This window comes from Cervus canadensis, chromosome X, assembly GCF_019320065.1.
Source record: "Cervus canadensis isolate Bull #8, Minnesota chromosome X, ASM1932006v1, whole genome shotgun sequence".
In the NCBI taxonomy this organism is placed as follows: domain Eukaryota; kingdom Metazoa; phylum Chordata; class Mammalia; order Artiodactyla; family Cervidae; genus Cervus; species Cervus canadensis.
Genome location: NC_057419.1, coordinates 98198974 through 98224086, shown reverse-complemented (window position 1 = coordinate 98224086; position 25113 = coordinate 98198974). Strand labels below are relative to the sequence as shown.

General features: G+C 43.8%; 1 protein-coding gene across 3 annotated transcripts in view; it reads left to right on the top strand.

The window, feature by feature from the left end:
* MTM1 (myotubularin 1) overlaps positions 1-25113 on the top strand; it is a 92267-nt gene that overhangs the window by 32280 nt on the left and 34874 nt on the right. For all 3 annotated transcript variants that reach the window (XM_043458724.1, XM_043458723.1, XM_043458722.1), the window contains 2 exons: positions 9162-9272; positions 13557-13658. In XM_043458724.1, coding sequence (XP_043314659.1) covers positions 9162-9272; positions 13557-13658 — 213 coding nt within the window. The remainder of the gene's footprint in view (positions 1-9161; positions 9273-13556; positions 13659-25113) is intronic.

The window sequence follows — 25113 nt, the reverse complement described above, 5'->3', positions numbered from 1 at the left end:
GGGGCTTGAAGCCTCAGCTGTGGGAGACACGTGTGTGTGTGTGTGTGTGTGTGTGTGTGTGTGTGTGTGTGTGCGCGCGCAGACTGGCAGCTGCGCGAGTGCAAGCTGTAAATAAGTGGCTCAGGAGCCTTGAAAACAGGAGTCTGAGGCTGCGGAAGTCCAAGCACACGGGGATCACAGTAGCAGCGGGTGCACATACAGGATTTCCTGGGGGGCCATGAGACCAGCGGAGATGCAGCTGTGGAGAGAGCCTGAGGGCAGGGACCGTGTCTGTGGGGAGTGGGGTAGGCAAGAGCAGAAGCCACAGTCAGAACAGAGGACCGGCTCAGACAGGGGGTGGGCGCTTGGGAGAAGAGAGAAATATCTAGAAGGAAGGGAGTGGACCACAGAGTGAAATGTTGCAAGGTTCGGTGAGATAAAAAAGGGACAGGGGTTCCGGGGAGGTTTGGGGGAGGTTGCTGGCAGCCCAGGGGAGAACACAGGCCTTGGACATGGGAGCATCATTGGCCTCTCACTTGGTCCTCCTTCCACCAGCCCCCAGGCCTTGGCACCCTTCTCTCTATTCATTCTCCGAGAGGCTTCCTCCACTCCCTAGCTGCACTCAGTTCTCCCCAGATAACATTGTTTGTCCGCGAAGCTCCTCGCAGCCTGCCGAACCCTGGCCCACACGCTCAGCCCATCTAACGGCAGCTGCCCGGCCCCTTCCCTCATGCCCTGGTCCTGGTTTTCTAGCGCTGACCTTTCTTCTGCCCCCAGCTTCTCATTTCTCACCACCTGCTAGAGACCCCAGGCGCCTGGCTGGGCCAAGACTCTCCTGCTCATTCTACTTGCCAGTTCCTTCTTCGGGTGTGTTTGCCTCTCTCGATGGTTCTTTTCTTCTAGGCACCCTCCAGTCACCTCCTCCCCTTCCTCCCTTCTCGTCTGCAATCTTCATTGCTGCCTTCCCGCCCGCATCCTCTTCGTATCCCTGTTCTTAGCTCCTGCAGATATTCTCCTGCTTGGCAACTCTCAGTGGCTCCTTCCCCCCCATCATTTCAGACTCCTTAGTGTTCATGGTCCCCTGCAGCTCAGCTCTGAGTCTCCTCTGCAGCTCTCTCCTGTGTGTCCCCCAGCACTCTGGCTCAGCTGTCTGACTCACCATTCCCTAACCCAGCCCTTCGCCACCTCTGCCATGGACTTTCCTCAGGCAGTTTTGTCCTGTAGAACACATCCATGTTCATTCCTACCCAGTCCTGCCATGCACACTACCACTTGAATAAATATTATCATTATTTTATCCTTAGTATTATTTTTTGGCTGCACTGTGAGACTTGTGGGATCTTAGCTCCCCAACCAGGGATCAAACCCATGCCTGCTGCAGTAGACGCATGGAGTCCTAACCACTGGACCACCAGGGCAGTCCCTAAAATTATTTTGAAATAGTTAAGATAGAAAGTTTGTAAGGAGTAATGTAAACATTTGTGGATCTACCACACAATTGAAGAAATTTAGTGACCCCTCCACATCAGGGTTAGTCACCATCTGAAAGTTGCCAATTCTTACCCTGAGTCATTCCATACACCCTTCTTTACAAATAGGAAGGAGTTCTGGAGATGCACGGGAACACGAAGGAAGGGAGGCTTTGAAGCCTCCCATTGAAGCAGGTAACCCTTAGGACTGTTAAAGGTGTGAGCAGTGTGTTGTATGTACACAGACCATTTTCTGACAGTGGGAAACAGTACGTTCTTCCTGGATTAAATTCAAGGAGACATTTGTTGTTAGGGTTTCCTCTAAAAGATAGGACCGCAGTGATTTTATTGTTTAGGCAGAGTATTAGCTACAGATTCATGAATACCATCCAAGAGCCTCTTTAAGGACAGAACACATGTTAACTTTTACTGGGTAAAGGTACTTCTGGGAGACTACCAAGACGGAGTCTGTTGACTTTGCTTTTTGATGGTTTACCAGTATGCACACAGGACTTGGTGGGATCAAGGTGGATGGGCAGTGCTCATGTCCATCAGACTCAGCCTCTCAAATATCTGGTTCTGAAATGAGCGTTGGCCAGGTGTGAGGTATTTTGCCACCGAGGATCTGGATATCTGGCAAGGGTGGCAGCAAGTAGGTTCCACAGCCTCTATAATTGGCTGCAATTGGAGCTGTAAATGTTGGGCGCCACCTGGAAGGGAGGCAAAGTTTACCTTCCATTGTGCACATTTCAAAGCCAGGCGTGTATTATCTTGAAGAGAGAAGGCATAGCCACTTCATTACAAGCATGGACAAAAGGGTTCCTGTAGTATTTTTCTTTAAAAAAAAAAAGTTGGAAACTTTTCAAGATTGTCCTTTTTCTGTTCCTTCTGTCTAATGGATTTGACACCTTTTTTCATTTTAAAAGAGATGAAATAATGCTAAGAAAACTATAATAATAAAACGTTCTAGTGTGTTTGTATACAGTAGGAACGTCAATGGGAACATAGGATCCGAACTATAGTTGTTCTCTTAAACTTCAGTCTTAAATCATCTCTTTATTTTGCTGCTGCAAAAGGAATGAGGTTTTCAGGTTAAAACAGTCCCTGCTGATACCCCAAGTCCCCCTGTCCCTTGTTGCCATCCATTCTCAGTTCGCTAGTCCTCAAGCTGGAGAGGCTGTATACTACTGCACCATCCTGTTGCAAGTCACTCAGTGGATTTAAGGAATGAACTCCACTATGAGTTTGCACTTTCACACCCTAGAAAGGGGCTTGTGGCTGCTTTGGCAGTTCTCTCCATCTCAGATCGACATATCACACCCCCCACCACCTCAGTGATGGACCCCTCTGAGCTCCTTTGCTGACCCCATCTCGTGCTCTGTTGCAAAGTTAAAAGCTGTCTTCCCTAGCTCCCATAAATCTCCCTCATCACCTGTCATCAGCTCTCACCTGTCCTTTGCACCTCCTCCCCATCTCCGAGGAAGGAACAGGAGGTCTTGTTTTACAAAGTGAGCCTTCCTCCTTCTAGTCTCTCTGGCGCTGTGGTGCCCCACTGTTCGGTGTCTTACATGCGTGGTTTTCATTGGCTCCCCAACCCACAGACCTGCTCAAGTCTCTGCTTTAAAGCAACTTGCCTCCCTGCTACCCCAATAGTATGATCCTCTTTCTGCCGCTTCCTTGCTAGACTTTTTAAAGAATGAGTCCCTATGTGCTGCTTCTGCTTCAATATTAGGAACTCCTTCACCTCTTGGTCTGGCCCATGCTTCGTGTTGAAGCTCTTCTTTTCTTGCTCAGATCTGCAGACCCTGGTGGACTCTTCGCTCTTCACCTCTGCAGTGAGAAGTCTGTAGTGTGTTGGTTAATTCCACCTTCTTTGTCCTTTTCTGCATGCGTCCTTGACTCCTCTCTCGCTTCTGCCTTTTGCCTTTATTGCAGTTCATTTCTCCTTCCTACCCCCTAACTGTATTTCCCAAGTTCTGTCCTCATCGTCTTCTTTCTCACTTGTCAGTTGCTTTCCAACTCGATAGTGCCAGAGCCGATCTTTCATTCTTTATTCACTACTTGAGAGCCTGCTGTATGACAGACTTGAGAAGGATTGAAGAAGTCAACATGGAGATTGGATTAAGGCTAATGGAGAAGGAGATGTGAAGGATGACCGGTAGGTTTCCAGCTTTCATCACCGGGTGAATGGAGTGCCAGCCATTGACAGAGGAAGGTGTAGTTTGGAGAGAGAAACATTGTGTGCTTTAGTTCTGGGCATTTGGAGTTTGAGGGGCCTTTGGGATTTTCCACTTATGCATTTCTGGCTGCCTCCTGGATATCTGTACTTGATTATCAGTCAAACTCCCTGTGTTTAGATGCTTAAACCCAGTGTGCCTAAAATTGACAGTGTTGATCTTTCAGCCCCACCCCTGTGCCCTTCCCATCTCTTGGTGAGACCACCATTGTCCCAGACACGCGGGCCTGCTCTGTGATCCGTCCCTCTCACTCGTCTCTTCCTCTTGCTTTCCAGCTCGGTTGCTCTTTGCTCTCAGATCCTCACGGCGATCATGTCACTTGCACAGCATTAGCCAGTGGCAGCATTGGCAGCATTACCTTCCAAGATTGCAGGGCACGGGCATCCCCACCCTTGGCTTGTGCAGGGCTCTCAGGGCTGCTGGGTGCATCTGCATGCAGCAACATTCTGTCATTGCAGGCTGCTTCCCAGGACACATTTCCTGGATTCCAGTCACCCTGATCCAAGCTCCGGGATACTCCACAGGGGATTCCCCTGCCGCCCGATCTTAAGCCCAGCCCACTTGTTTTTGTTTTTTGTAAACATACTCCTAAGTATTTTATTCTTTTTGTTGCAATGGTGAATGGTATTGTTTCCTTAATTTCTCTCTGTTTTCTCATTGTTAATGTATAGGAATGCAAGGGATTTCTGTGTGTTAATTTTATATCCTGCAACTTTACTATATTCATTCATTAGCTCTAGTAATTTTCTGGTAGAGTCTTTAGGGTTTTCTATGTAGAGGATCATGTCATCTGCAAACAGTGAGAGTTTTACTTCTTTTCCTATCTGGACTCCTTTTATTTCTTTTTCTGCTCTGATTGCTGTGGCCAACACTTCCAAAACTATGTTGAATAGTAGTGGTGAGAGTGGGCACCCTTGTCTAGTTCCTGACTTTAAGGGAAATGCTTTCAATTTTTCACCATTGAGGATAATGTTTGCTGTGGGTTTGTCATATATACCTTTTATTATGTTGAGGTATGTTCCTTCTATTCCTGCTTTCTGGAGAGTTTTTATCATAAATGGATGTTGAATTTTGTCAAAGGCTTTTTCTTCATCGAGATAATCATATGGTTTTTATCTTTCAATTTGTTAATGTGGTGTATTACATTGATTGATTTGCAGATATTAAAGAATCCTTGCATTCCTGGAATAAAGCCCACTTGGCCAAAGTTCTCACGCTTTCCCACATGCATGGCCACTGTCACCATGACCTGTTTTTGGAAGGCCGACCTTCACCTGCTTTTATTCCACCCTTTAAGGATTGTCTATAACTTTGCCATCACAGCAGGACCTTGCGGTGACCCAATCAGGAAGAAGTCGTCCTGCCATCTTGGACCTCTCATCCCACTTCATCTGGATTTTTAAAATGCCTCTTGGCACTTTATTGTTGTTCAGTTGCTCAGTCATGTCCAGCTTTTTGTGACCCCATGGACTGCAGCACGCCAGCCTCCTCTGTCCTTTACTATTTCTCGGAGCTAGCTCAAACCCATGTCCATTGAGTCAGTGATGCCATCCAACCATCTCATCCTCTGTTGCCCCCTTCTCCTGCCTTCATTCTTTCTCAGCATCAGAGTTTTTTCCAACAAGTCAGTTCTTTGCATCAGGTGGCCAAAGTATTGGAGTTTCAGCTTTAGCATCAGTCCTTCTAATGAACACTCAGGACTGATTTCCTTTGATTTCCTTGAGGATTGACTGGTTTGATCTCCTTGTAGTCCAAGGGACTCTCAAGAGTCTTCTCCAACACCACAGCTCAAAAGCATCAATTCTTCAGCACTCAGCTTTCTTTATTGGTCCAAGTCTCACATCCATACATGACTACTGGAAAAATCATAGCTTTGACTAGATGGACCTTTGTAGGCAAAGTAATGTCTCTGCTTTTTAATACAGTGTCTAGGTTTGTTGGCACTTAAAACCTGGCATTTTGGCTGTTTGGATGCATGTGTCTCATTTCCCAGACTGGGCCCTGAGCTTTGTGAGGATGACACGTACATCTTCTTTCTCTCCATGGTCCCAAGCATCCAGTACAGTTTCTGTTAGTCAGTATGCACTTGAGAGAGAAGGCAAATAATTGCATCTTTTTAGACTGTTTGTTATGTGTACTTCTCAATTAGTTTAGATACTTACAGGTAGAGAGGAATAGAATTTAGAGTTAGAATGGACCTTTGAGAATCGTTAAATATTTCATGATATTCGGATAGTGGTGACTCAGGTTTCTAGAGACTTAAGCTGATTTTCCTATTCCTAGATCTTCCAGTTGGGCCCGCTGGGTTATCTGATCTTGAACCTGTTATTCGGGGAGACCATGGTAGGTAGCCTGATTAGACTGTGGGTGTCTTTGGTCAGGAGCTGGCTGGTTCTCCTCGGTGTTCAATTTTCTGCTTTGTGTTGGGTCAGGGTAATCAGAAGTGTAGAATTTTCTTGATACAGTGGCAAAGAACAGTAAGGTCTCACTCACTTCTAATGCTTCTGTCTTTTAAATTTGCATTCTTGCTTCCATCTTGATATTAGAATATCAGACTTTTATTTAGTATCTGTCTGTGTTTTTTTGTAGGTACAAATTGGATATTTAGGAATGCAGTTGAATAGACTGTATAAATTACATAACTCATAAATTTCAATATAATCTAAGTGTAGTAACAGTGCTTGATAGTTTAATAACTACATGATATTGAGAAGAAAAAACATTATCATATGCAGTTACATATGTACATGGTTACTGAGAAGTGTCTTTTTTCTGTAAGCATTTAGAATTCAGTTATGGAGAGAGGGGTCTCACCCCATGGCAGCAGCTGAAAAAATGCCTCCTTTCCAAGAGGAAAGCCCTGTAGCAAGCCCTGTAGCTGCTTGCTAGAGCACTGATTCACTGTTTTTGCATAGCACAGTTATGTCTTTCATATACTAGGATATTCTTTATAATAATAATGATGATAATAATAATAACTTCTTTTGTTATCTAGCTACCATGTGCCAGGCACCATGCCAGGTACTTTTAAGTCCATTATCTCTAATCATGTCTATTTTACAGGTAAATGTAGCTGAGAGATACAGTAACTTGCCAGAGTCATCCAGCTAATAAATGTTAAAAACTCAGATTTGACACTTCTTTTTGTCCAACTTTGGAGTTTGTGCTCTTTTCTCTACACCACACTAGCCATACCGTCACACTTTTTAAACTTTATTTTGAAATACAACCTCTCAAGAACTTGGAAGAAGAGTCCCTGAGAGGTCCTAGGTACCCATCACTCAGCTTCTCCAGTAGCTGTACTGCTTTATCCAACCCAGAACATATGGGGCATGATAACATTAACTAAGACTCTGACTGTGCTTGAATTTCATCGGGTTTTGCACACACTCATTTTTGCCATGTTTTTGCATAGAGTTTGATGACATTTGATGCCATGTGTCAGTTCATGTTCCCACCACCAACAGTCAAAATATGCAGCTCCTCTGTGGATGCAGAACTCCTGTTATAGCCACGCCCTACTTCCCCTCAGCCTCAGTGGCCACTTCTCTGTTCTCTAGCTCAGCAACTTTGTTGTGTCAAGAAAGATATGAATGGAACCATAGAGCACATGAGCTTTTGAGAGTGGTTTTATCCAGTCAGCATGATGCCCTCAAGATTCTTCTAGGTGGTTGCATGTATCCGTAGTTCATTCATTTTTGTAGCTGAGCAGTATTCCATGGCAAGAACACACCACACTCTTCGACTTTTTAAATTTCTAGAATACCCATGAGTGGTATTTATATTTTGTGAAGAAATGATTACTTTCTTGTATTTTGTTTTAAAGAGATTTGCGGTAAAAAGCAAAAATTCCCTTTATTTGTATTCCCCCGCAAAGGACATCTTTTAAAGAACAAAGACTCAATAGGCAGCTTTTAAAATTTTTGTTATCAAAGTCATCTAACACAACATTAAAGAAAATGTTGGATTATTGAAAATTTCTGTAGCCCTTTCTTTCTATCTTTGTCCATATGAATATATATTTTACATTTTTGGAGTCACAGTGTATTTTGTTTGCTGCTTTTTTCTACTTCAGCTTATTTTTCCATGTACCATAATTATTTTAGTGGCTTGTGCTCTTCCATCAAGTTGACTATAATGTTCTTTGTCCTGATGGTCACCTTTGGCTCCATCTTCACACATGTAGCTTTTCCTCCTGTTGCTCCATAGCTGTAAGATAATGTCAGAGGAGTGTCATTGTAGGCTCAAAGAGTAGGACCATTTTTATGGTTCTTTTGATGTATGTTCCAAGACCTTGCCTTGAATCTCAACCTTTCCCTGTAGTTAGCCAAAGTGTTTTAAAGCCTTGGTGATGACATCAGGCAATGGGAATACTTCACCTGTGTCCAGAGTTGTTGTCAGGACAATGCAGTCAAAGGCCCTGTTGTGGTTCCTGGTCCAGATGACATATTCTGAACATGGCAGCTGCTGTTTTCTTGGTGTGATAATCTTTGCGTGGCTTTACTGACATTATTCCATCTTTCATGCCAGCAGTCCTCTGGACCCCTTGTGTCCAGTATTGGGTAAGGAATGATGGAAAAGCATGGTATACACTCAGGCCCTTTTTTGGGAAAAACACCTGTGCCTAAGATACACACTGTTTCTGGATGCCTGGCTTCTAGTGAGGGAATACAGACGTGGAAGTTCATGGTGACGAGACTAGAAGCAAGTGGTGTAATAACATCCAAACTGAGTGCTGTAGAACCAAAGAGAAGGCAGTGGTCAACTCTGTGATCAGATGGGAAGCAGGGCATTGTTTGAGGTGATGCTGGCTGAGCCAGGTCTGAAGCCAGGAGAGAGTGTTGGTAGTTGTGAAAGCCAGATCAGGTGAGGCAAAGAGCCCCTAGGCCTGACTGTACACAAAATATTTGGAGAACTGTGAAGGCATCTACTTACTTGCAGTGTAGAACGCTGTGGGACAGCAGCCCACAAAAACAGGCTGGGAGCCACATCCTGGGGCCCCCGAGTTGTGTACCTGTGAGTTTAGTCTTTATTCTGCAGGCAGTGCACAATGGCACATGTTTAGTGTAAGTCACTCATTCGTGTCCAACTCTTTGTGACCCCATGGACCGTAGCCCACCAGGCTCCTCTGTCCATGGAATGCTCCAGGCAAGAATACTGGAGTGGGTTGCCATTCTATTCTCCAGGGGATCTTCCCAACCCAGGGATTGAACCCACATCTCCTGCACTGCAGGCAGATTCTTTACCATATGAGCCACTATGGAAGCCCATATAGGGGATGCATTTTGGTTGCATAACTGACTATTCTAATGCTTGCTTTTTCCTGTGTGATCACTATCATATTTTTATTCATAAAAGGTGGTAAAAGGACCAAGGTAAAAATGCCCTGAAAGCACGTGGGTTTTTTAAAAGTATGTTTTTGATTGTTTAATTGTACTGACAGAAATATTGACTTGTGTCTTTTTGTCCATTACAGGATTCTGCTCTAATACTTGATGTTCCTCTGGGTGTGATCTCAAGAATTGAAAAAATGGGAGGCGCCACAAGTAGAGGAGAGAACTCCTATGGGCTAGATATTACTTGTAAAGTAAGAGATTCAGTACTTTTCTTATGGGAAAAAAAGTCATGTTAGTGTTGAATGATAAGTAAAAAGTGAATGTATGTTTAAAAGAAAACTCAAAAACCCTTGTTCATCCAAGGCCCTGGAGTGGTTCTCCCTTCATGATCAAGCATTCCAGAATCTTCTAGGGAAAGAGTTCCTATGAAAGAAACCTGCTGTTGTCACCAAGCATGAGGACCTGAGCCAGTCAGTTTTTGACCAGGTCTGCTCCTGGTATCCCTTTGTGTGATGTGTCTCCAGCCGGACACCTTCACACCATGTCAGGCATGGGGAATGGCAGAGATTTAATGATAATAACATTCAGTCAGCTATAATAGTAACTATTGAGCATCTCTGCCATTCTAAACACATGCTAGGGCCTTTGGAGTAAAGCCTCAGGGCAGCCTTCTGAGATGAACAGTGATCTCCCCACTTTATAGATGGGGAACCTGAGGCTAAGAAGAGTTTGGTGACTTAGCTAAGATGACCCAACTGATGGCAGAGTTGGGATCCAAATCCAGTGAGATAATAATTTTGAAAACGACAGAATAAACCTTCTTGCCAGAAATCTTCCTTCTTGGGTATTCCATGTTAGAAGACTATAGTACCCAGTCCTAGAAAGATCTCGAAGGGGTTTAGAGGTCATCTGTCCAAGTGGTTCCCACAGATAGATATGCATGAGGGGCACCTGGGAAGCCCTCTTTGGGTTGACAAAGGCAAAGCTTTGGGTTCTACCTCAGATCCTACTGTGAGATATTTGGTGAAGGCTGTGTCCCAGAGGCTTGGACTCTTTCAAGTGTCTCTGACCATCAGTCTAGTACAGGGATCAGTAAAGGGCCAGAAAACACATAGTTTAGGCTTTGTGGACCAGTAAGATCTCTGTCATACATTCGTCATTGTATTTTATTTTTTTCAACACAATACAATGTCTTTTATTTTTATTTTTAAAATATAAAAAACAATCTTAGCTTGAAGACCACACCAAGACTGACCTGGGGTGAAGTGTGCTGACCCCTGGCCAGTCTGAGTCCTTCATTCTGTGGATGAGAAAGGAGGTGTTTGCTCAATGGGCTTCCCTGCCTACAGGTGCCTGAAGGAGCTGATGGAGGAGCCACAGTCCTGGCCCATGTCTCCTTTTCCTGGTCTTGTGCACTGTGGTTCTTAAAGCCAATCTCCTGTACCTTGTTTTGGATTTTGAAGATAATACATTTTTGTCTCCAGTTTGTAAAAGAGCAAGACTAGTACACTGTATCAGAAAGTGAAGGATTGTGTCATAATGAGACTTGAACTGAAATGCTCCCTCAATCCCCACCTTGGCAGCCTTTTGTTTATTTTGGTAGAATTCACCCTCCTTTAATACCTCATCTATAATCCTAGCTACTGTCTGCCCTTTGGGGCCTAGAAATTGGGGGTTTACTTTTGAGGAAGGTTTTTCTCTTTTGCATAGAAGAATCTGTGGGGGGACAGTTGTTATATTACAGCACTTCATGGAAAATGAGGTTGCTCTTCCTATGATTTCAAAGTGACTCTCATTCTAATCGAATTGAAAAAATCCTATATGTTGCCTTGTCAGTGGGAAAAACTTGTATTTAAATATGAATCACCCAAATTAACAAGACAGAGCACACTCTTACCCTCTGACTGTGTATTGTAAGAACATGGGGCTGTGGAACAGGTCGGCAGGCATAATTCTCAAATGTTCCATATGTATATTTCATGGAATTAGCGTCAAGCCCAAAGACAGTGGCCTAGAACCATGTTGTAGCACAGCCTTTTAATTCTATTATCTCCCTGGAAACACAGGACATTGTGAGAGTCGAATTCCGTTTTCTCAGGAACAGATCTGAGGGTGACAGAAAGAGAATCTGTTCCAGTGGTACAGGGCTCGCCCCGTCTCTTGCAGGTTCCCTTTCATCTGCAGTCACTAACCACAGTCCCACCGTGCTGCTTTCTCAAAATGAGAACGTGGAACCCCTACAGATTGTCTCCACCAGGGCCGCACCTGGGGATTTCTGCTTACCAGTGGCAGCTTGCTCACGCTGGACAGAAGTCCCAGTGGTTGTCATCTACAAACAAAAGAGATGGCAGCTCCAAAAATAGGAATTCTTACCCCCCAAGCCCATGCCAGCCCCTGCTAACAACTCGGAGCTTAAAAAACTAAAAAAACAGAGCCAGACCATCTCACCAGGGCTGTTGCAGCGGGCTGTGTTTACTCTGTTATCTCGAGGCTTGGCACAGCACCATGTGTCCCAGTTGCTGAACACCAAGTGTCTGATGGCCAGTCTTTTCTGCCACGTGGCTCTTCCACAGATGTCCTTCCCATCTGGGTCAGGCTCTAGGAGACCAGGTTGAAGTTACCCCTCAGTATATGCCCATAGTCCTGTTACAGATTTGGTGATCAGCCCCCTGTGATTCACTTGCCTTTTCCACTTCAGTTTTCTCGTTGGCAAGACAGGGTAGTGATTCTCCCTGTCCTTGAATTCCATCTGAATCAGATGGCCACACCAAGGCACTTAAATAAATCACTTGTGCTTTGGCACATTGAAAGTAGTGGTTTGAATCACCGATGGACCAGAATAAAGATTTACTTAGAAATGGTCTAGTTTCTGATTGAGAGGTTAAGGGCATCATGTTATCATTGGAACCAAGGCTGATGGGAAGAAGATCCTTCATGCATCTGTGAGCCCTGGGGATCCTCAGCTAGCCACTGCTGCACTTCAGGCTCCTTCTAAACCCCTTAAAAGCACATCATCTTATTGAAGTGATTTTGTTTTCCTTTTACTTGACTAGTGCTTTGCATCATGAGACAACAACTGGTGTCTCAATGTTCTTGGAAGAGGTGAATCAGTTTTGGGATGTTATAAAGTTTGTTGTTGTTGTTCAGTCACTAAGTTGTGTCCGACTCTTTGTGACCCCATGGACTGCAGCATGCCAGGCTCCTCTGTCTTCCACTATTAAGTTATGTGCTTTTAAAAACGAAAGCATGGACTCCTGGAGCTGGCGAGGCCCAGTAGATGCCATCCGTATAGAGAGATGGGTGTGGGGTCGTTGAAAGGTCTGAGAGCCTGGTTCCTTACATTCCCTTCACTGCCCCTTGCATTTGGGGATGTGTATAGCAAGGCTTTTGTCTCCTGCATGTCGAAGACTTAGGAAGCTTCAAGAGTGCTCTTGAGATAACAAGTGAAAAAGCACTTAGGAAAATATGAAGATGGTGATATCTGAGAGGGCAGAGGCTGGATCTGTCTCACTCCTGAAGTATTGAAAGGGCGATGCAGAAGGTGATGGCCATCACTCAGCCACAGAACCATGAGCAATTTAAGAGACAACCTCAAAAACTGCCAGCTTCAAAAATGTGATAGAACGTTATATCTTTTGCTGTGTAATACAAACTGATTTTTAAGGGAGGTTATTTTACTTTACTTACTTTACTGAATTCAGTTTGAAAGAAGGTTTCCCTGCTTATTGATGAGATATGTATTGGAAACTATCTCTAAAATCTGGTTTTGAGCATTAGTTCTTAGTTCCTCGAAGCATGGTCATTCCTATTATGGTAGATCTTAAGGTGGTCTTTATAGAAGTCTGTGAAAGTAAAATTCTGCTTGTATAGTCCTAAAGAAACTAGCTCTTTGTTTTCAGCCTTGTTCCTATTTGCTGATAGCAGATATTTTAGATCTTATACTTTTTATCTAAGTTATACCACATTGTTCCAATGAAATGTGATTTTCTTTAAACAAAAAAGTAAAATTATATAACAAAAAATATTACGTTACTTATATGCGAGCTTAAAATGCCAGTCATTTCCTAATTTTTAAAAAGGAGACCTTAAAGTTAAAAGCATGAAGGGAGAGGGAGAGAGCTTCTGTATTTTAATGACATGTTAGACAATTTTGAAATGATATTTTTGGCAGATACACATTTGATAAAAGTCCTATGAATAAAATTTTTATAGTTAAAATACCTCAGAAAGCAGTTAGATAGACACTGGAGTGATACACTAGGCAAGGTTTGGTTTTTCTTTTTAACAAATGAACTTTAACTCTGTCTTCTCTTTAACATGAGTTGTCTTTACAATCATAACGATGATGGGAATATTTTCAGGGGTTCTTAAAACCAGATATTTCAAGATATGGTACAAAACAAAGTAATATTCTTAGTGGTCTAGCTTTGTTGCCTCTTCAGGTAAGTCGATCTTCTACCAGAATAGAAGGTTTTTTGCTAATGAACGTGACTCAGTTTGCAGACTGAATTGGCACGTTTGTCCTTTGCCCCCAGGACTTGAGAAATCTGAGGTTTGCACTGAAACAGGAGGGTCACAGCAGAAGAGACATGTTTGAGATCCTCACAAGATACGCCTTCCCACTGGCCCACAGTTTGGTAAGTTCCCCGGTTCTCCTCCTTTGCTTCCTCTGCTGCATTCCCCGGTGAGGGGTGTGTGCAAGGCTGTTTACCACAGAAACTTGACCTGTTCCCAGAGGGCACAAGCCTCTCCTCTGCCAGTCTATATGGGGTGGCTCAGTGCAAGTGACTCCTGCCACCCCCGAGCCTGCCCTCTATCTGGGCCAGCCCTCTTCCAAAGGCCAAAGGTGGCAAGGTGACCACAGGCATGTCCGTGAAGTGCTGTGACATCACATCCCAGAGCTCATCGCCCTCAGCTTGGGAACTGAGAGTGAGGCGGGTCAGTCTTCTGTGGTTCCAGTTATACGTGGAAACAAGTGCTCTGAGCCCAAGGGCCATTGTACTTCTCAAATCCGGATTTGTGGTTTAGGCGCAGATTCTTTATTTTTAAGGACTGACACTTTAAATGTCATTTCATGCGGTTTACTATATATTTGCAGGACAGACTTATTATGCATTTGTTGCTTACAACCTGTGACTTAGTGCATAACAAGTTTTGGGCCATGTACATCTAGAACTTTTCCTTCCTATTTAGCAGACTTAGTAACCTCACCTTGTTTTACCACGGGACTGAAATAAGCTTTCCACGCATCTTGCTCTTCAAACCATCTTTCTTTGTATTCTGCCTTGATCTTGCCTTCTTTTTTTCTTTTTTCCTGGCTTGTGTCCTCTTAACGCTTCCTTCATCTCTGCTGCTTGAGGTTTTTGTTGTTGTTGTTTTATTTGAAACTTAAATTTCAAAAGATTTATTGATTTTATTTTTGATAGTGTTCTCAGCATTTTCTCTAAATATCTTTTTAAAAAATTTTCTTGAAGTTTAGTTGATTTAATAGTGTTGTGTTAATTTCTGCTGTAGAGCAAAGTGATTCAATTATATATATGTATATACACTTTTTCGTATTCTTTTCCATTTTGGTTTATCACAGGATCCTCTGCTTGACTTTAAACAAACTTGAAGGCAAACATCTATCAAGGGGAGAGCAGGGGAATAATTCTTTAAATAAATATATGCCTTTATTTTAAGTATAGAATAAATAGTGCTCCAGCTAGACTGAAGGTGATGAAAGAGATCATTAAATAGAAGAACTGCTTTGTGATGGTACTCTTCTTCCTATGCCTGTCTTTTATTTATTTGTTTTGGGGCAATGGGGACCTGAATTTTTTTTCTAGCAAGACATGGCTTCTTTCTTCCTGAATTTCATCAGCAGTTTTTCTGTCAAAGGAAATTCATGACTGATGGAAAGGGCAATTATACAAAGACTGGTGGTCTAGAGGGATCTGGAGTACACATTGTGAGTCATGTGTTGATTGGAGATTCAAATGTGATGCTTACAACAAATGTAATGATATCAAAGAGTTGAATCCACATTAAGCCTTTTCTCAGTTTTTGGTTAAATATGTGATTTAAAAGATATTTCAATATTAATATTTTTAAATGACTAGAATAAAATGTTTAATGGGAATACATCTTTGGAATTACTGTGAAAGTGAGAATGTACATCTAATCCAGGAAAACTAATTGAGGGGATGGGTTCTGTCCTGGGTTTTGCATATCTGGCCTTACATAATCAGGGATGTAAAGATGGTTCACACAGCAGGTGTGAAGGAGCTGAGGCCCCAGTTCATCTCCTATGTGATCTTGCTTGATCAGTCATCTCCTTTCTCTGGGATTTTCTGTCTCATTTTGGTTTTACTAGATGGTAAAGAATCCACCTGCAATGCGGGAGACCTGGGTTTGATCCCTGGGTTAGGAAGCTACCCTGGAGAAGGGAACGGCTACCCACTCCAGTATTCTGGCCTGGAGAACTCCATGGACTGTTTCGTCCATGGGGTCGCAAAGAGTCTGACATGGCTGAGCAACTTTCACTTCGCTTCATTTCACCCTAAAAACAGGTTAAAGTGTTGAACCAGCTTTCCCCAAACTACTATCCCATTTCTCACTTCAGTCTGAACTTCTGGAAAGAACATTCTAGTCTCTCCACATCTCTGGTTCATTCATTCCCCCAGACCATTCTAGTATCCAGTTTTATTGAAGGTACCTTATTGGAACTGAGACCTCTCTCTGGCTGAATCTAGTGACTCACTTCAGTCTTCATTGTGTTTGATCTCCCCCAAGCATTCAATAATTTGGACCACTCTCTTTTTGTGAGTCTTGGTTTCTGTGTTGCTATACCATCCTGACTGTTCCTTCCTAGTGTCCACTGCCTCTGTTTTTTCCTCAAGTGTAGACATCTTGGTGGTGGTTCCCTATCAACCCTCTTCTCTTGTTACTCACTTTGTCTTGATGATTTTGTTTAATCCATAGCTTAAGCTGTCATCGCTATATGGGTAATTTCTAAATCGAGTCTTGACATTGGCCTTGAGCGAATCTAAATGAACCTCTCAAACACCTTCCTCTGGAAGTCTGTGAGAATCACAAGCTCACCATCTCCCTAACCTGTTTGCAGTTCACTAGACCTATTCTTCAGCCTACATATCCCTCAATTTGGATGATCCTCAGTTTCCAGGTTCAAGAACTTGAAGTCAACTGCCCTGCCCCAATAAGGCATAAAACTTATTTATTGTATTGAAGTATAGTTGATTTACAATGTTATATTTGTTTTAGGTATAAAATATAGTGACTTAGTATTTTTACTGATTATACTCCATTTTATTATTATAAATATTGGTTATATTCCCTATGCTGTACCTTACATCCTTGTATTTTATTTATGAAGTCAGCTTTCTCATTCCCCTGCCTTGCCTCCCTAGCTGCATCAATTCCAAATCCTGTAGGTTCTGCTTATTGTGTTAGTCGCTTAGTTGTGTCCGACTCTTTGAGACTCCATGAACTGTAGCCTGCCAGGCTCTTCTGTCCATGGAATTCTCCAGACAAGAATACTGGAGTGGGTAGCCATTCCTTTCTCCAGGGGATCTTCCTGACCCAGAGATTGAAGCTGTGTCTCCTGCCTTGCAGGCAGGTTCTTTACCATCTGAGCCACGAGGGAAGAAGCCCAGGTTCTGCCTATTAGTAACTCTCGAATATTTCTTCCCATCTACCTGTGCTTCCCAACTTACTTCCCTTCCAACTTATCCTCCACAGTTCTGCTGTCTTTTTTTTAAGTACTGTATGATCATGTCATTCTATGTCCCGCTTTTCACACAAAAAATGTTCAGTGACTTCCCATGGTTTATACCCTAGACTCCAAACACATAGGATGGCCTTGTGCCCCTCTGGTATATATAGAACTTTCTCAGCTCGGTCTTTGGTTTCCCCATCCCCTCTGCCTGAGGTCTCCTCTGCCTGAGGTCCCCTCTACCTGAGGTCCCCTCATCTCTCTAGAGCCCATCCCTCACCATTTTGCTCAGTCCTAGATCCTTTCCCACACCATGAGCAATCCCTGGTGGGAGTTCATCACAACTGTCACTTGTTTGGACTTTGTAGGTCCTGCTACTGGGGCACTTACCTCCCTCAGTCTGTCTTCTGTCATAATTATGTAGTAATTGCCCATCCCCCTCCTATTCTGTGAGCTTATTAAGGCAGGATCAGCCTTTATCTATCTCTCTGCTGCTGCTGCTGCTGCTAAGTCACTTCAGTCGTGTTCAACTCTGTGAGACCCTGTAGACGGCAGCCCACCAGGCTTCCCCGTCCCTGGGATTCTCCAGGCAAGAACACTGGAGTGGGTTGCCATTTCCTTCTCCAATGCGTGAAAGTGAAAAGCAAACTACCAGGCTCCTCTATCCATGGGATTTTCCAGGCAAGAGTACTGGAGTGGGGTGCCATTGCCTTCTCTGATCTCTCTCTCTAACCTCAGCATAATCACTTCTGCATGGGAGATATACAATGACAGCTTTTTTAGTGAATACAGGTTTAGAGGAAAGTGAAGGAAAATTTCGTTCTATGGAGACACTTGAGCTGGATTTCTGGATATTGTGGGATATATCAGAGGATATAGGGGATATATCAGAGGATATAGGATTCTGGGTTGCTGTCATTGGAGTGGTCCACAGAGGGGTGCTTTGCCTAATTTTTTGTGTCTGTGCTAGGCATCCCTACTTTTTTTTGTTTAGGAAGACAATAAAGTGAAAAACTGGAGGAAAAAATGGGAACTGAATGGCTCATACAAAGTTGTGGAAAATTACATTCTCTTAAGTTTTAACCACTCAAAGTCATCTTAAAAAAGAAAAACTATTCACCAAAACAATACAAAATACAGATAAAAACAGGTCAGCTATTGACATAGCTTTTGGAATATTAGCCCCTGCTATTCCATTCAATGTGTGCAGGTATTTCATCAGTCAAATTCATTTCAGGGTAGTGTGTTGGGTGGTGTGGGGGGAGCCATGAAGGTGGATGACAAGAAGTTGTAGTAGGATGAATGAGACCTGGTTACATTTGGGGATGTGACAGAAGTGATGTGACAAATGCGTATGGCTCTGATACAGGTTGGTCGATAGCCAGTGCCATGAGAGGCCAGGGAAGCCAGCTGAGGATTCCCAGGAAGAAGGGAACAGGTCCAGCTGGAAAAGCCTGCATGGAATTGATAGTTATTTGGGTTGGGCCTTGAGGATGGTTGTCATTTCCTGTGGACGAGGATGGTGGAGGAGGTGGTTTTTTAGGCAGAGGTAAGATCCTGACCCTCAGCACTAGGGAGGGTAAGTTGGCAACATGGAGAGTGTGTATTAGGGTCACCAGAAAGCATGGGATGTGAGGAGGGGGCACGAGCTGGGCGCATCAGGTGGAGGGATCTGCTGACTCAGGAGCTTGTACCTTGGGAAGTAGCGGAGACTTAGTGAAGGTTTTGAAATAAATGAAGCCGGGAGTGGGGTCGGAGGGAGGACCAAGCGAGACGCTGGTGGTGCAGGTGGAGACCACATGCTTGGGCGATAGTTTGATCTCGGAGAACGGGGAGGAAGGCTGAGTCATCCTTCCTTCTGAGGTCTGCGGCCTGAGGGATAGCAGGGCAGGGAAGTAAAAAACGGATTTCATTTGAGGAAGGAGGGATGGGGAATTCTGTTTTGCTCGCAGGGCCAGTTAGCACCTTTTGACAAGAGTTTCCAGTAGCAATTGCAGGCCCACCTCTCAGAAGACAGTCCAGAGGTATAGACCTGGAATCATGGTGCTCCATCAGTTTGGAGTCATGGATTCCTTTGGGAACATGGTGCAAGTTAGGGTTTCTCCTCCACTGACAGACACACTTAGGTACAAAACTGGATGTAAAATTTTAGGGGACTTGGAGCCCCTGGGAAGCTCACCTGTAGGTCCTGGGTTGAGGAGCTCTGGTGTGTACCAGAGAAGCCAGCAAGGTGAATGAGGAGGTGATGAGGAGAGCCTGCAGGTTGGGGTCTGTGGAAGCCAAAGGCAGAGCGAGCTCTGAGAAGGTGATGATGAGTGTGTGAAGTTGTGGGGGTGGGGAGGACGCTCAGGAAGAGGTCCTTGGGGACTGGACCCCCTAACTGTGGACTGCTTGAGCCTGGGACACTCTTTCTTCATCCTGCCTCCCCAGTGTCCAGTATAGGCATACACTGGTTGAACTTTTTTGAATTGCAGGAGGTGGTCTGAGTGGTGGGGATGGGAGCCAGTTGATGGAGGTTTAAAGAGAGAGCAAGGGGTGTTTCAAAACACAAAGTAGTGGTAGCAGTCAGCTGGAGGGAAGATGTGTTTCCCTGAGAATCCCAAATAAGTGAATGAAGATGGTGGGCAGGGGAAGCAAGAGAGAAGAGGGTTCCTTTCCTGAGCAGGAAATGGGGTGGGGTGGGGGCATGGGATGAAGCCCATTTTGCAGGGCAGGTTGGGAAAGGAGAAGGGACAATTATTCCTCTGAGACTGGAGGGGAAGAAAAGTTTCCAAACTGCCACAGTGGGGAATGCGAGAGTGTGCCAGAAAGGGATTTCCTGGAAGCGTAATCTAAGCCTGATTGCATGGAACAATACAAAGGCCCCTGCTTGAAAAATAGCACTTTGTTAATATTACTGAAACTGTTAAAGCAGCTGCAGATTATCTCAGTGATTGTTATTGGCACTGGATGCCAGAAGTAACGTTGCAGTTGTGTCGGTGAAATGGTGTCTGGAGGCCAAGAGAGCTGGGTTCCAAATCGAGCCATGAGGCAAGCGGCATGTGAGTGAGATTTTTTCTTTCACACCGGCCCTGGCTCTCTTGCGTCCTTCCCCATTAGTATTTTCACCACTCAGTGTGTTCAGTTGGGACTGAAACTTTGAATTGACCTTGGAGCCGTTTAGCCACACACAGTGGATCCCAAACCATTACCTTGAATGGTTCTATATTAGGTCAATCCATTAAGACTTGAAAATTGTTTAGATTGCACTTTCTATTTGAACTGGAACATTTATTTTCTTGTTTTATTTTTGCTTTGCTTTTCAAACAGTAGAAATTGTACCATTTTCTCAAACAACATGGCAAGTCAATACTAGTTCTAAGAAAATGATACATTTTTATGATAAGAAATGTGACAATGCCTCTGATATCATGGTTGTTTTCTAAAGGCCGGTGTACATATGAGCAGAGCCTGATACTGCTACAGAAAAGTAGTTTAATTGTTGGAATGGTATGTTCAATGCCTAAGATCCTCTTTCATTGATATCCTTTATTGTTTGCTCATTTTTTTACTCAGATGGAATCATCAGAGATAATACAAATTTTAGATTTAGATGGTAGTTTTTCTTTTTTAAACTCTGAATCCCAATCTGTTATTGAGTCATGAAAATATTAAGAGCATCTCTTATCTGTTATTTGTGTGTGTCTGGGTCATGGTATAAAGTCTTTGGCTTTCTGTTAATCATAGTCTAGGATGTTTGATAATGATAGCATATGTAGAATAAAGTGCATTTTAAGTTCATTTATGCACTAATACAGTTGCTTAAATGTATCTTTAGGTCTGTGTGGATTTTCTTGACATTTGTTTAAATGAAAGGCTTGAGTGTATGATTAAACTCATGGTCTGTAGAGTCACATGAGGGAAATGTAGAGCTAGAAGAAATGGAGCCTGAGACCCAGCTGCCAGGCTCCCAGTGGCCTGGATTGGGGAGGCTCAGTGGCAGGAGTCATTTGCAGGTCCCTTCTGCAAGGTGGTTGCCAGCATGGGGCCCAGGCATCCAGAGGTCTGTGTCTGAATCCAATTCAGTCCCTTACCTGCTTCGCAACTTTGAAAATCATGTAATATTTCTGTGCTTCAGTATTTTCATCTCCAATAGGGATAATAACAGTCTCCACCCCACAGGGGTTTTGTGAGGATTAAATGAAAAGTACTTACAAGAGCTCCTGGCACGAGTAAATGCCCAATAAATGTCAGTGCTTCTGTTCTTAGCGCCCCATGTTTCCCAGCAGGTGGAGAGAATAAGGATGATAACTCTGACCCACTCTTCTCAAGAATATGAGAAAAGTCATTATGATCATATGTGGGACACTTTAAGCCCTTTAAAAAAAGATGCTCCACAGGTAACAGTTAGTAGTCTCATTAACCAATTGAGGCTTGTACCTTGCCAAAGGATTAGTTGAAAGTCTTCTATTTGAGAGTGTGAAAGCCAAAAAGCATCTTAAGTAGAAGTGGGAATTTATGGGCAGCGGTGCCAGGTAATACACAGAGCTCTTCAGAAGTTGTTTTCTGTTCTTTCCACCTGTGACCCTGCTTGTGGAGTAACATGGCTCACTCAGGTTTGTGTCTCTGCACTTGCCCCTTTTCTGGATTCGGCTCTATGGTATCGCCATATTTCCTACTTTTTGTTCTTCTGTGAGCTGATTGTCAGTCAGAGACTTGCAAAGTCTTCTGGTGTTTGCTTTAGTAAATTTGACCATCTTCTGGGCCCAGGGGAGAAGATCCACTGGCTCTGACCCCAGGAGAGATGCTGCGGGTTCCAAGGCCTTTTCTGTGGAGAGCAGCGAGCAGGGTGCTTGTCTTTCTTCCTGGCTTCACTGAACCCCAGCCTGCCCTTCCATGTGGTCCTGAGCAGTGCCATTTCCCCTTGTGTTCTCATGGCACTTCTCATGGTGCTTGCCTACCAAAATAATTCCATAAAGGATACGACACAGGGCTGGGAGGATACACCTCTTTTTTGACCCTCCGAACTGAGAATGAATGACCTGGGGTACTTTTTCTGTGCTTTGAGGTTGTAAACCAGACTGAAATGGAGCAGACTCTTCCTTTCTAGGCTGATTACAGATTTAATAGCCAACAACCAGAAGCTCATTTTCACCCGGGAATTGAATGAGAAGCTACACATGTGCACTCACCTCTCAGCCTGGATGCTGCCTGACACCAAAGGGTGGCTTAGTTCTCCATCTCTTTTTCTGACCAGGACATTTTTTTTTCTTAAATAAACAGTAAACTTGGCTCATAGAGGGTCTAATCATGCTTTTAAAGCTCCTCCCTTCCTGCCTCCTGCAAGACTTGGCCCTCTGTCTTTTTTCTGTCTCTCTCCACTGCCCTCTCCCCTGGTCTTGAGACATGCCCAGCCATCCTCCCTGTGCCCATCTCTGGGGACTGTGATCCCAGCTGGACTGTCCCCCCCTTCCCCATGCCGCCCTCCATGTCCAGAAGCACAGCGCTCACCACTGGTCCTCACATCCTCCCTTCAACTCCCTGCCTTGCAACTTGGGGGAACTGTTGGGTTTTTTTGGGGAGGGAGGGTTGTTTTCATTTAATTAATTTATTTTTAATTGGAGGATAATTGCTTTAAATGCCATGTTGAGACAGTATGGTACTGGCACAAAGACAGAAACATAGATCAATGGAACAAAATAGAAAGCCCAGAGATAAATCCATGCACCTATGGACACCCTATCTTTGACAGAGGAGGCAAGAATATACAATGGAGAAAAGACAATCTTTTTAAAAAGTGGTGCTGGGAAAACTGGTCAACCACTTGTAAAGGAAGGAAACTAGAACACTTTCTAATTCCATACACAAAAATAAACTCAAAATGGTTTAAAGATATAAATGTAAAACCAGAAACTATAAAACTCCTAGAGGAAAGCATAGGCAAAACACTCTCTGACATAAATCATAGCAGGATCGTCTACGACCCACCTCCTAGAATAATGGAAATAAAAGCAAAAATAAACAAATGGGACCTAATTAAACTTAAAAGCTTTTTCACAATGAAGGAAACTATAAGCAAGGTGAAAAGACAGCCTTCAGAATGGGAGAAAATAATAGCAAACGAAGCAACTGACAAAGAATTAATCTCAAAAATATACAAGCAACTCCTGCAGCTCAATTCCAGGAAAATAAGTGACCCAATCAAAAAATGGGCCAAAGAACTAAATAGACAGTTCTCCAAAGAAGACATACAGATGGCTAACAAACACATGACAAGATGCTCAACATCGCTCATTATCAGAGAAATGCAAGTCAAAACCACAGTGAGGTTCCATCTCACGCCGGTCAGAATGGCTACTATCAAAAAGTCTACAAACAATAAGTGCTGGAGAGGGTGCAGAGAAAAGGGAACCCTGTTACACTGTTGGTGGGAATGCAAACTAGTACAGCCGCTATGGAGAACAGTGTGGAGATTCCTTAAAAAACTGGAAATAGAACTACCATAAGACCAAGCAATCCCACCACTGGGCATACACACCGAGGAAATCAGAATTGAAAGAGACACATGTACACTGATGTTCATCGCAGCACTGTTTACAATAGCCAGGACATGGAAGCAACCTAGATGTCCATCAGCAGACGAATGGATAAGAAAACAGTGGTACATATACACAATGGAATATTACTCAGCTATTAAAAAGAATGCATTTGAATCAATTCTAATGAGGTGGATGAAACTGGAGCCTATTATACAGAGTGAAGTAAGCCAGGAAAAAAAACACCAATACAGTATATTAACACATATATATGGAATTTAGAAAGATGGTAACGATGACCCTATATACGAGACAGCAAAAGAGACACAGATGTAAAGAACAGTCTGTTGGACTCTGTGGGAGAAGGTGAGGGTGGGATAATTTGAGAGAATAGCATTGAAACATGTATATTATCATATGTGAAATAGATTGCCAGTCCAGGTTCGATGCATGAGACAGGGTGCTCAGGGCTGGTGTACTGGGATGACCCTGAGGGATGGGATGGGGAGGGACGTGGGAGGGAGGGTCAGGATGGGGAACACATGTATACCCATGGCTGATTCATGTGAATGTATGGCAAAAACCACCACAATATTGTAATTAGCCTCCAATTTAAAAAAATGTAAAAAAAAATGCCGTGTTGGTTTCCAGCATACGTCAACATGAGTCAGCCATAGGTATACATATATCCCCTCCGTCTTGAACCTCCCTCCCACCTCCTACCACATCCCACCCCTCTAGGTTGTCACAGAGCCCTGGTTTGAGTTCCCTGAGCCATACAGTGAATTCCCACTGGCTATCTATCTTACATTTGGTAATGTATATGTTTTGATGCTACTCTCTCCAGTTGTCCCTCCCTCTTCTTTCCCCACTGTGCCCACAAGTTCTCTATGTCTGCATCTCCATTGCTGCCCTATAAATAAGTTCATCAAAACTGTTGTTTTGAAAGTGACTCCAGGCCCTACAAATTCTCCTAATTGATAGTCTGTAAGACCTTGGCCTCTTCCACTGCACCATCATTCAAAGTTTTTGTGTTTTTTTTTAATTGAATAGCTGCAATAGATGTTTATAAAATATCCACCAGATGTCCCAAGTTAGAATTGACAGAGCATCCTTTTGTGTTGGGGCTGCTGGGTCTTCCACTTCATTCACCACCTCTCTCTTCAGCCAGGCCTGGTCTCCTGGCTTGTGGGGCCTACTTTCTTGGGCTGTTGGTGATGATTGCCTGTGGACTCATTCCTTGGGCCTTTATTTGTGGGAAGACTCCAGGGCCAGGACTGAAGGCAGTTTTACGTTTTCTTCTGCCAGGCATTTGGGGGACACTCCCAGCCTGGGGCACTCACAGATTAAATTCTCTGCAGGATGTTTTTGGGACCATGCAAGTTGTATGAGTTTTGGCAGCCCTGTGCTGTAGGCTCTCTTGCTCAGCACAGCTCACCTAGACAGGTAAGTTCCCTCTGAGTCTCAAGCACTTGTTTCCTGTTTGTCCTTGCCCTAAGGGTACAGTGTTATTGAAGGAAGTTTCCAGTTTGACACCCATCTTGGCCAGCCCAGGGCATTACATCTTATCTCCTGGAGCCTGAGAGGCCACGGAAACCAGTTCTGCCTACTCTTCTTGTTCTCTGCATTCCATTCACAGTTTGGCTTGGGCTTCTGAGAGTTTCTTCTTCCCTTGTAGGCTCATGAGTGCATTTTAAAAAAGGGTTTCTGTTTTATCTAGCAGTTTTAGATGTTGTCAGCAGAAATATCAATTAGAGCATCTAGATCATCATGCTGGCAGACACCTCTCCTGTGGCTTCTGAGGTCTCAATCATCTGGCCCTTCTTTTCTAGTTCCTCGGCTTGCTTCTGGCATCTAAATATG